The 13,185-nt window shown below is 29.8% G+C and overlaps 1 protein-coding gene across 1 annotated transcript; it reads left to right on the top strand.

The window, feature by feature from the left end:
- The first annotated feature begins 2,411 nt into the window (after positions 1–2,411).
- On the top strand, positions 2,412–12,726 carry LOC148228261 (diphthine methyltransferase homolog). The gene is made up of 6 exons (XM_088200209.1): positions 2,412–2,470; positions 4,257–4,621; positions 9,895–10,036; positions 10,098–10,538; positions 10,605–10,737; positions 12,311–12,726. Exons 2-6 carry the CDS (start codon positions 4,283–4,285, stop codon positions 12,639–12,641), a joined length of 1,386 nt encoding a protein of 461 aa, XP_088056335.1. The 5' UTR covers positions 2,412–2,470; positions 4,257–4,282; the 3' UTR covers positions 12,642–12,726.
- Positions 12,727–13,185: the final 459 nt, after the last annotated feature.

Here is a 13,185-nt window from a genome sequence, read left to right as displayed (position 1 = left end):
AGTTATGGTTAATATTTTTTTAGTAAAAGGGTTAATATATCTAATTAACGGAAATATAGATATGAAATGATCAGTATAAATATCAATATTTTTTATAGACGATCATTATTAATTTTTAAATTGGTTAATAATCATAATTATATAATTGTGGTTGTCATTATTTACTATTTAAAAACTTTTATTTGTTTATATAGTGTAACAAAACGAAAGTTTTATAAATATTTAACTTAATGTATTAAAATTTTTTTTTAAATTTAATCACAAGTAAGAATTTATTCAAAACAAAAAATAATATTGTATTAATCAATAATGAGTGCATTTGGCCTTCGTTTAATCATTCATTTCGTGATTCTTTTCATCGTTGAAAAAAATATTAAAGGGTAAATTTTACTCTATATAATAAGGAAAAGATAATATAAAAAATATATATTGAAAATCAAATTCAATCTATTTCAGTACAAACAGTATTTTACAAATATGGAACATAATGAAAATAAGGAATTTATGAAGCCATATAGAAATATCATTACAGTTTACATACTGCTATTACAATTTATTTTATTAATTGCATATATACAATATATTTAGTCTCTTGTCTTCGTCTTTTGCAGTAGCACGTAGTCTCTCATAAACACGTCGCTATTCAGATTAACTTTTAACTTTAAAGTTGAAAATTGTACAGTTGACATAGAAATAATAAGTTTACCGGTTGGGAGCTCTAGTGATAGACAGGCAAGTATATTTTCTGTTTTAGAATATAGATTCTGTTCTTATTTGTATTATATCAGGGGTAGTCATAATTTTGATCACTACAGGCGACCTGCTCCTTAAATTATTGGCGGTGGTCTACTATCATTGTATGTGTTAAGTGATCATAAAAAAGTAGTAATTTAAAGCTAAAAATAAGTTTAAATTTAAAATAAACATAAATAATACCAATACCTATTCATTATTAAATTATTTTAACAACAGAAGTTAATGATTAGTTCACACAAACATAAATCGTTTATAAATAAAACAAATGTTCTTTTATTTTCTCTTTTTTTTTAATTTTTTTTCTGGCGGGTGACTAGGAATAGTTACGCGGTCGATGCTTTGGCCACCCTTGTTTTATATGAACAAATGTTAAATTTCTTGTAAATAATCATTGTGAATAGATAGTACGGTTAGAAAATTCAACCGATCTTGACTAGTCCAATTTTCTAATAGTGTTTTTACACGTTTTCGGGTGTAAAAATAAAAAATATTCTTATCCGTTTGTTTGATGAACAGACTTTCGTTGAAATTAAATTCAACTGATGTGCATAACAGTAAGCATAACTTATTTTATTAGATTTTGTACTTCATTTCGTAATCCGCTCATTTCAGCGTTTCGTTGAAATTAAAATATTTCTATTCTTGTTTTAACACATTTGTAAGTTTCACAGCAGCCTATCATGGATATCAACAAACTCTAGAAACATTTCAACTGGTTGAGAATTGTAAGTAGCGCTAAATAATTACGAACTGCTAACAACATCGGTTGTTTCGTCTGCTTCAATGGAATCAAAAGTCGCCTTATTCACTTTACTTTTAATTTCTTCTTAATACACTTTATACGTGCAGTCTAAAATTACATTTTGGTTGGTTTTTGACGTATTTTATGCTATATCGTTTAGCACTATATCACGTAGCTGTATATAATACGGTGTCAGGACAATTACCCCCTGGACCTATACCTCCCAGACAATAACCCCCCGTGCAAATAACCTCCCGACAACTAATCCTCCGTGCAAATAGCTCCCCTGATAATTAGCCCCCGCCACGTATAAAGAAAAGTATTTTATATAAGTTGTTACTATTTATAATAAATGGTCATTATTTTAATAAAATAGTGTTTAAAGCGAATGGGGAATATCAATACTAATTTATTTCACTTAGCAAAATACAGAATCTTTAAAATATCAATAAAACTAAACTAATTTACGAAAGAGAGAAAGAATAATTATTTATATATCCAATTTAATAAAAATTAAAAAATATTATTTAGCTCTCTCTAGGTTAGATACATATGTATAATACAGCTAAACTTCGGTAATGGCGTTATTTTATGTTTTATTTTCTATACCACGCACATCATATCATGCACAACTGAATCGACTCTCCTACGCCATGCACACCATATGATGCGTTCGTTAAAACCTTCGATTTTAAAGAAAAGAAAAGGTAAAAGTTGGCAATACATGTTTTAAAAATCAGTTTGAATTCCTAGTAAACGATTTCAGTGATTTTATTTATAGAATTTGAGATAAAACAGTGGTATATATAAGTATAAAGTCACGCCTTGATTTTAGTCGTTTGTATTTTGCGCGCCGTTTCGCACATAAAAAGTGAAAATTTAACGAGCAGAGTTCATGGTCATATTTGTGATTGTTACGATCCGTCAGGCGCTCGAGTGTCGTGCGGCGCGCAGGTGCTCTTCAGGCTTATGGTTCGTTCTTCAGCTTTCTTTCGCTATATCTCACCATTTATACAACCGCCCATCGTAACTTTGCATCAAATCGTTAACGAACTATCAACACTCATTTAGGATCGAAAAGATAACATGTTTGTTTGATCAATATCTAGTTTTTTGAACCGATTTTTCGATTGACTATGGCGGATCGATTTTTCGAGTGGATCGCTCATTTGACGTAATCGCAGACGAACGTGTATTCTGAACGATATATATTTCTGACATTTATTAGATCTGAAACGATAAACACATACAAACATGTGGCTGAACTTGCGAAGTGTGAAGACTACAGTTGTCAAATATTAGCATGAGTTTTCAATTAGATACCCTACATTATTATTAGGGGAGAGTGTTTCACAAGGGACAGTCTCGTTCGTTTCATCCAGGAATTGTTTTTCATATTTTTTGGTGTTGTTAGTAAATATTTATTTTCAGAAACGTAAACAGAATAGGTAATACAATTTAGTATATTATATAGTGGGATTTGAATCGCCTAGATTCGATTATTACTTTGTCGTAAAGTTATAACAGAAGAAATATTTGAGAAGTAAATGTTTCAAACAATATTAAAAAATAAAAATGGCTTCGTTTGATGATCATTTAGGACGTTTTTATATCTATAGAATTAAATATGACAAAAAAACATTTTGCTGTGGTGTGAGGCGGTTTCAAACGAGTCACTTTTATTTCATAAAAATATTCTTCAAATCTTGATGATTGATTTGACCTCAATATCTCAACACATCATATATAATACTACTTTCTGAGTAAAATACCCTAAAACTTTTCTTTTAAGATAAGATTTTCAACTTTTAAAAGTAATTTCATTACGGATTGAAGCTTTGGAAATTTGTTAAATGTGTTCTGGCTTCTGTGACTCAAAATTATTTATGATCAACTGAGGTTCAGAAAGTTGAAAATCAGAAAGAGCCAGGACTGGAAAATAAGGTGGATGTTTTAAAACATCCGAGTTGAACTCCTTTATTTTATACTGCATGATCATTGTCAAGTTGTAGGTGACAAATCATGTGTCTTACGAACGTTGATTGGTTGATATCCATCTGCTATTTTGACAGAGTCAGCTTCGATTATTACCTTCGGTTTACAATCGTTACTGGTAAATGTCGCCCCAGTCTCTTTTTATCGGCTGTTGATAGGTTCCAAATTAGAATTTAGAAAACCATCTTTTACTTTTTTGAACATCAAATTCAAAAATTAAACAATTTAATATTTTTTGTTGATTGGTTGATTTCCAATAAAAAATGTTGGCTCAATGATAATATAACAATTACTTTCGCATCAATCTTATTCAGAAAATATAGTAATTCAAGTAAGTTACATTTTTTTAGTATTTTATTTTTGATACTTTTAACATAAATTAATATTGGGGTACAGTTATAATGAATGTCAAAATCGACTAACAATTATATGTATCAGTAAAAACTATTTAAGGGAAAATCATATTTTTTCTTTTAAAAATGCATTATGTATTATTATGCATCATAATCAACGATAATCTAAATCAACACATAGTTTCACAAATATTTCTGTAATTGGTAAATTTAAAATGAATAAAAATGCCAATATTGACTCAGTGAAGATTCGATCTAAAGTTACTCACATTTCTTTGTATAATATATATAAATATATATTATTGACATTAAGATAGGAATTGTCCTAAGGTTAAACTCTCTTCCTCATGCTATTATTATTGTTTTTAAATTAAACATTGTTATTTAGAATTGTTGTTTTGTTGTGACAGTAACAAGTAACCGAAACAGCTCATAAATGGATGCCATGGATATTCAAGCTGTCGAATCCAAGCTGAACGACGTGACCGTCACAGCGATCCCGATGAACACCGGCAAATCGGCTTACAACAACAATATATCGAGTCAGTCGTCGAATAATGTCAATTGTAGCAGCTTAAATTTAGTTACGTCCAAAGACAAAGACAACGGAGTGTCTAAATACGCTCAATTATTAGCTGTGATCGAAGAGATGGGTAAGGACGTGCGTCCGAGCTACTCGGGGAGCAGGAGCTCGGCCGAGAGGCTCAAGCGGGGCATCGTCAACGCCAGGATACTCGTTAGGGAATGCTTAATGGAGACGGAGCGCTCGGCCAGGCAATAATATCTCGGAGTACGCAAGTGACAGTATTTTTGTTATATGAAAAGGAATTAATTTGCCAATAGACGAAAAATGTATACTCTGGCGTAGACGTGGATGCAAAATTATATTCGAAAATAAGTAAACAATATATTGTTAAGGTTTTTAGCATATAAAAAAATCTGTACCTCATTGTTGATAATGGTTTAATAGAATATATATTATACTTATTTTTTTGGAACGATATTTTCAAGTGATCGTTTATTGTCTCTTCTTAATGTACAAAATCAAGTTGTCCATAGATATATAATGAAGATATACACTTATGTTTAAATATTATATCGCCGAGATTTAGACAATTTATATACCATGATCTTGATTAAAATTAAATGTAAATTCCTGAAGATTGAGGATAAACTGAGAAGGCAAGATAATTTATTCAATCGGTGATAACCATGAGCTGTTGTCTATCCTAATTAGACATACTCTTATCTTTGTATTGTTCTAAAATTGCACTGGAGAAGCACACAATTATTACCGTTACTCTTTGAATTACTTTCATAATTGAAGACGTCAAGTGAAAAGGGTGTAATTATAAATGGATGATTGTTTATCTTTCTGTAATTCTGCTGGTTGAGGGCCTGCCATAACATTTACTGCTCTCAATTGAATTGATGTTTTTTGATATGACAATGACTTTTTATTAGCTTCGCTAGTCTGGAACACAAAATAAGGCTAACGCAGGATGCAAGTCCGACTGAAGTTCTGCACAGTCTGGCATAATTCCAAATGCCACAATTCACTATGTTTCTCTGAATAATTAATATTATAAGATTCTTTTTTCATTTGATGTCTTCAATCGCCATTGAAGTGTGTATATTGAAATGATGCATTTATAAAAAATATATATATACATTAAATAACTATTGTATTTCGGCACTGTTTTGAATCGTATACTAAAATATAATCAGTCACATACAGTCGCATCGACGTCTCAGATTTGTGTAAAGAATTATTTTCGTCGATGTCGTCTGTATAAGCGTAGATAAGAATTTTCACAGTTTGAATTTGATCATTTGTGTCTAGATGTAAAATGAAAATATGTTCAGTTTTCAATTTATTAATCAAATGTAATACAATTGTATACGTAAAACTTTTTCATATAATAGTTTCAGAATGTATGCACTAATTGTAGAATGTGAGATTTTAAAAACGACTCATATTATAAATCGTTGAATGATTTTATAAAAAAATATACTGATTTAAATTTGAGCACATCATACAGGGTAAAATTTGATCAGTTTGATTTTGTATATATATATTTATATATAAATATAAACGTTTTTGCATCAGTATAAACTTCAGTTTTAAAAAGATATATGTATGTGTATATATTATAACTTACGATTGTAACATTTGTCATTTTTAATGGAATGAATGTTATAGTGATATAAAGAGTATACATAATGGTTAACGGAAGAATTTAATATATTTAATATGATCGCTTTTAACGAGTTAATTGGAGAATGGGTGCCGAATGTTGTTTAAAAAAATATTAATTTCTTCTCATATTTGAAGAATAATCCTCGAGTACAAATGAAGTGTGCTTTCAAAAGATTAGTTAAAATTTTATTGCAAAATATTCGTATATTATATACAATTACAGAGCGTCTAGATATATACATAAATATACATATATATTTTAACGATGTTTTAAATATGTATACAACATTAGTGACGTTGATGATATTTTTGCATTATTTAAGACCAATGTTAATTTTCTTATGAATAAGGATAGAATACGTTTTTAATACGGGTCATTAACATTTTTAAGGACCACATTTCAGTTCATCCAAAATTAATAATGTGATATCTGTCAATTCGGTATAGTTTTGAATTTTAATTATACATTGCCTTAAGTTATATTTTTTACATCGGTTCCAATAAATGTAAGAGTACGAGTGGTACCTAAGAGATACGTTATTAGAGTGCCTTACTGATGAAATTTTACGAGCTTGGTATCAAGAGTATATACATATAGTACCACATTATGGAGCATTTTTTAAATATAATTATCTGCAATTGTATCATCGTAACAAATAATAAAAAAAGATATCACATTATTAAAATTAAATATTCAAAAGCTTTTGTGTAGTTTATCACTTATTTTAAAGATACGTATTTGTATACAGTGGTATAATTAAAAGTAGTAACTTATAAAATAATTTTGACGAGTAACCACTGAGCTACTTTTAAGTGTATGCACTGCATGAACAAAACTAAGACTTTGGCTAGTATAATATCATTAAAATGTTGGAATTATATGTGTGTTATTATTATTTTTTAAATATAATATGCATATATAAAATAATTAGTATATACTACTTAGTAATCGTGATTTATTAATTTAGCGATCTGTTTTTTTTTTTCGTAACGATCAAATCAATGATGATTAGTCATATTGTTAATTTCATTATTATTTTTTTGTACTTAATATCAATATTTTGTAGCTGTGTTGTAGTTTTATACAATATTTCCATGCCAAATGTATGATTTGTTACCATGTACATGTGTTTATGGGTTGCAAATTATTATTATTGTTTTTAATTATTCCGATTTCGGCCGCCTTGTGGTCTCAAAGTACAAAATGTTTTAAGATTAAACCAAAAAATTATGTACGTGTATAGCTTGAAGATTTTGTCATTTGATAAAGTCAATCTTTGAGTGTATGACGTATAAGTGGCTTTTTCCAAAACATAACTCAACTCAGGAACCAATAGGTTAAAGTATATTTTATGTATTTGCTGAATTACTGACGGTAAACTGATTTAGCAACGGATAGTGTTACTTAGTGAGTCTATTTTACAGTGTATTTTTTTAAATATATTATAAAAAGTTCAAACATGATTTTTATTTATATCTTTAACCCTTTTTTAGTTCTGTATTGGTAATGTCAAAAATTATATATTTTCAGGGTACACGTTTATAGCGAGCAACTTATTAAAATGGGAATAAATAACGATACTTATTAGTGTGGAGTCTTTTTGTTATTCATATGGAAAATAAAACATAACTGCTTTAAAAAATTGAAAAAAAAACAATTTTTAAAACGAAAATAATTTTGATAGTCCAGTATTTTTATTTTCATTTATTCATGATTTATGGCCATTTAATGGTGATGGTTCATTTTCACATAATCTAAGTTAAATTTATATTGATATATGATTTTATTATTTTTTAAATGTATGTCTATTTTTCAGTCTTGCTTCGATATTTGAATTTAACAATAAATATTTTATATATAATATTTAAAAAAAATGTTCTTAAATATTTTATAATTTAAAAATTGTATAAATTAGTTAAAACCGCTTCAAATATTTATAAACTGCTTGTAAATGTTGTATTCTAAAAAAACAGACGTCTTAAAATGTTCTTAATCGATAATGAGGCGAGAGAGTATTACTTGTAAATTAAATCAACACATTTCTGGGTATGACATTATAATAATAAAAGATATTATTCAGTCAAGAATCGATTCAGCAGTACGAGTAGGATGTTCCTGGATTATATGGGAAAATATTTTGCATTTAAAATTTTGTTTTATTGCAGTAAGAAAACAGTGACTCCTAAAAATAAACCAATAGTCGACTTTTTACAATAATAATAACTACTAAACGCTTAATCATGAAGCAGTATAATAAAAACGCTTAAATTATTATTAAGTTTGAAGGGGATAAATTGTATAATATTAATATAGAGTAGTGTATTACCTTTAAAATCATTATATTTCGTAAATAACTAAAGATACGTCATATTTTTAATATTACAAAAAAAAAACATAATGAACAAATAACTTTAAAAAATCCATTGTGTTGAAAAATTATTTTTAAATTGCTTATTACCACTAATAAAAATTAATTACATAATCAATTATTTTGTTGTATCCTCCTTAGCTTTTCGATACTAGAAAACCAGTGAAAAGCAATTTAATTAACTAGTTTGTGGTCAAATGTGGCAAATTTTTTCAAACTCGAATATAGTAATGTTTTTTTCATCAATTCAAATAATATTTGCGTAGAACACTTCTACACAAACACAAAGTTTTTGTTTGCTCATTAATTTATGTAATAAATTTTTTAAGTCGTGGCTTAAAGATATTGTAATTGTTTAATTAAGGACTATTCCAGGGTCATTCCAAGATTTTTTTCCTTGTATTCTAATTTTTTTTAAATAAGGTATTAATTTTTTTAAATTAATCATATCATTCTTTATTTGAATTGATGATGAAACGTTACTGACTATTTGAAGTACATGTTTTTCCATTGAAGAGATCCAGGACAGTAATTTAATCCATCACTTTCACTGTTACGTCGATGAAGTGGATTCCTTCCATTCTGGAATATACGAAGCACCCCCTGATCATTAAGCTCTCTGGAATTCACAATCGCCTGGCGATATTATTCGCCTCCTTGTGATTTGTATAAATTTAATTTATTTTACTCTCATCAGAGAGTGCGACTCTTCTTTAATCCAGCACAGCGTCTCTGAAGCAGTAGCGGAAGCTAAGCTTCATGCTGGAGAACTCACAAATTGTAAGAAACTCAAATTCATCCTCAATCCAAAACAGTCCAGCTTTTGTGTCAATTGGTCTGTTTCATGTGCGTTTGACGCATTTCTTCGTTAATAACGTTTTTTGGCAGGTATACGATTGCATACACTCCCTCCCCTAAGTCACGTATGGTTTATCCACATTTATTTACTTTATCAAATGTTTATTAATGCATATTAGTATTATCACTCGATCTTCACCAAGGGTTGGTATTTTTTACTATTAACCCGAGTTATTACACCAATTTCAACATTTAAAAAAAATCTAAACTCATTGGTAATAATGGACAGACTGAAAAATTTGTCTTGACGATAACCTAATTGACGAACACACAATAATAATGAATTTTATACTCGGCTTGGCATTATCAATTTTATAAATATTTTCGCTACGAAAGCTGAAGGTTAATTGGTTAGGTAAAACGCAAAAACAATAGACATACATCTAAATAAGTGATTAAAAGTTTCGAGAAATCCAATTAAGGATTATGAATATATCTTAAATGCTTATGATTTCGAGAAGTGATGCGATTTGTTTTCCCGCTACTGTGCATATAATTGAACTTCTTCAAACACAAGAAATTTTCAAGACCTAACATTTTTAAACAAATCTGTATCTCGCTATCTAGTTATATAGAAAACATTTTCTCTATTATAGAAATATGTTTTTTACACATTTTTAGCCAATTCTAAAGATGACCAAACCGACATTTCATACTCTTCACACGTTAAACACTGAATTCAACGCAGATTCTGTAGAATGGTGCCCGATAGAACCATTTCAAAATGTGTTGGTCTGCGGATTGTACCAATGCAAAGAAGTAGGTAAGTTCCTAACTTAAATTAACAACTTCTTGAAAAAATGTATTTATAACTCATACAACAGGCGGAATCTACAACCGTTTCGGAAAGATAAATCTCTTCATCTTTGATCGAAAGAGTCTTCAGCTGCAGCTCAAACAAAGCATTGAAGTAGACGGAATCTTGGATCAAAAGTGGTGCCGATACCTAATTAACGGCTTACCGCACTTAGCCGTCGTTAACTCTGCAGGATCTTTGCAGATCTACGCTCTTCATGAGGGCCCTACTTTGAAAATTATCGCTAAAAGCGCTCCGAATACTACCATAGCAATGTCTGTGGATTGGTCGAATAATAAATTGGCAGATAGTGAACCTAAATTGATTGCATCGGACACGGCCGGTTTTATCAGAGTTTACAAGTTCAAATCAGATTCTAGTCTTATCGAAGAATGTTCTTGGAAGGCACATGATTGGGATGCTTGGATTTGTGCTTTCGATTGTTGGAACCCGTCTGTTTTGATAAGTGGTATGATTTATTACAAATCGGATGTTCGGTTTGCACAATCAGATTTATAATTCATGTTATGTATAGGTGGCGATGATTGCAAACTGCTGATGTTTGACCTGAGATGTGGAGAAAAAGCTCAGGCTTGTGTCAAACACGATATGGGAGTGACAAGTTTACATTTTAATGATGTTAAAGAGTTTACTTTTGCTTCTGGAGGGTATGTTTTTTTTATTATATATGTACATATGAATGTCGCTTTGATATAAACTATCATTTTTGCTTTGAAAATATAATAATTATAAGTAAACAGTCAAATGAAAACCTTAAATATTTTTTATCATTTTTATACATAGTCTTCACAGCGTTCCGTAAATTTTGCAATGCTCAAAATAATGTGGATAATTCTTGAAAACAATCCTTTGGCTGAGTGAACCTCTTCGCCAGACCTGCGCTGCTTTTCTTCAATTGCTTCTTAGAGCAGTCTTAAGACACTCGTCTTTGCAGCAATGAACTATGATATTACAATTTAGTGTTACAGAACTTCGAACTTTCTAGCATAACCATACTAAACTTTCATTGGTTGATGAATTTCAACAGATTTCACCATTTTACTACTTAAAATATGAATTGCAGAGCAATGCTCTACTTTAGTGGATGTTGTAAATGCAAATGTAGCGGCCATTTTAAGCTATTGATACACCTTCATGTACCATGCCTGATTCATACTGAAAAATTTGACACTATTTTTATCTTAATTTAAAAGTTTTCAGTTGACTCACTCTTGTATATATAAAGCACAATTAATTCAACTTCTAGAGCAGCGGTCGCCAACCTTTCGGACCTCACGAACCACAAAATTCAAATTATTGAACCCCGCAGACCACAACCATGCTTTTTTCATAAAAGTAACATTCTAAATATAAAATGGTACTTGTTTTGTCGTGAGGGAGGCTTAGTGCTCGCCCTGTTTTTTTACTGGACTTTTATGACCGAAGTGTTAGAGTTTAAACAGCTGTAAACTAAACAAGTGGAATAGACGTGGAATATTTTGAACAAGCGTTAAATGCGACTTTATTTATAATTGCATTGCTAATACTGGATAATCGCATCGACAATACGCAATTTAATTCGGCGAAAATTGAAAAATGTTGAACTAAAATATATAATAAAACATTTTTGTAAACAAATTTCAAGTACATATATTCAAATTACTCCACTGACCATCAATGGCCCATGGATAACCGGTTGGCGAACACTGGTCTAGAATATATATCTGGTTTCTTCACATGCACGAAACCTTCTATTAGAGACCAACGTTTGCTCATTTTATGGAGAATGTTTCCAAGACACCATAGGATTTTATCTCAACTGTTTTCTATTTTGGTTTTATCAACTATAAACCGGACTAAATAGTAACATTATTTTTTATCTCTCAGAGCTGCTTATTTATTCGAAGAAAATGCACCGTCCTCTTTGGGAACAATTAGAGGTGATCTAGATTAGTTTGAAGTGTCGAATTTTCTTTTTATATATTTAAAGAAAATTACATTTATTCTATTTTTTCTCGAGTAGTACACAAAAATAAATACACGCAAAATTCACATGATTGCTAAATAAGATAATAATCCCGTTGACCATTCTGATATACTGGTACCGCCCCTCAGGGTGACCGACAAATCATAGGGAGAAATTTAAGATTAACTAATGCGAACACTAAATTATATTAACCAAAATACATTTCATTTGCAATTTTTTTCAATCATACATTAATCGTTAATTACATTTTTTAGATACGACAGTGTCGTGTGTATACGAGACATGAGAAATTTAAAACGTCAGGTCGGAGATGTTAAAGTTGGAGATAGAATTTGGCGTTTAAAATGGGATCCAAGGAACCGAGATAAACTTCTAGCTGCGTGCACACTGGATGGAGTTGCCGTTTTGGACTGTCTTGATATGGCGACTCCTATAATTGAGGCTGTGTATAAAGAGCACGAATCTTTGGCTTACGGAGTCGACTGGTGTCATGATAGCAATATTTTAGGGGAGAAACATAGTTTTTTGTTATCGTCGTGTTCTTTTTACGATAACAAACTGAACATAGCAAGAATTGCGTGGTGATTTTTTGTACAACAAAATATTTTATTTGATCTTTTTGGGTTTGTATTTTTTTAAGAAAGCATTCTATTGCGGAAATGATACAAAATATTTTATGATTCAGCGAATCTCTTCTAATTCATTTTATTCAGTACATGAATTAAACTAGCATTAACGAGTGAGTATTTTTATTTTATATATACAGAAGTGTGATTTTTCAAATAATTCGTACCGAAAAACTTTACAAAACAAACTATAGATTGATAATTTATTTAAAATACATAAAGGCGCTATTTGACAGATATACAGAAGTACTGTATGATATTTTGTTATAACATGTTCTCGACTTCTGCAAATAACCGTCAAGATTTCACGCGATATATAACAAATATCGAATGACGCTATATATAAATATATATAAATAAAATATAAATAAATATACATGTATTATACGTATGAGTTTAACAGACAGAAACCCATGTCAAGTATTCGTTTTATAAATCACTCCGTGCAGGTTCTCCTAAGTCTAGATTTATATAATTTTTTTATCCGATGAACCAGTTACACT

This window comes from Plectrocnemia conspersa, unplaced genomic scaffold (genome assembly GCF_051122295.1).
Source record: "Plectrocnemia conspersa isolate PC_06_02 unplaced genomic scaffold, ASM5112229v1 ptg000012l, whole genome shotgun sequence".
Taxonomy (NCBI): Eukaryota; Metazoa; Arthropoda; class Insecta; order Trichoptera; family Polycentropodidae; genus Plectrocnemia; species Plectrocnemia conspersa.
This window is presented reverse-complemented; position numbering and strand designations above follow the sequence as displayed.

Excerpts from the sequence above, each read along its gene's own strand:
- LOC148228261 (XM_088200209.1), top strand. The coding sequence starts at position 4,283 with ATGGATGCCATGGATATTCAAGCTGTCGAATCCAAGCTGAACGACGTG. Across the intron at positions 10,037-10,097 it reads GTACCAATGCAAAGAAGTAG|GCGGAATCTACAACCGTTTC; the intron begins GTAAGTTCCTAA and ends CTCATACAACAG. Across the intron at positions 10,539-10,604 it reads CCCGTCTGTTTTGATAAGTG|GTGGCGATGATTGCAAACTG; the intron begins GTATGATTTATT and ends TGTTATGTATAG.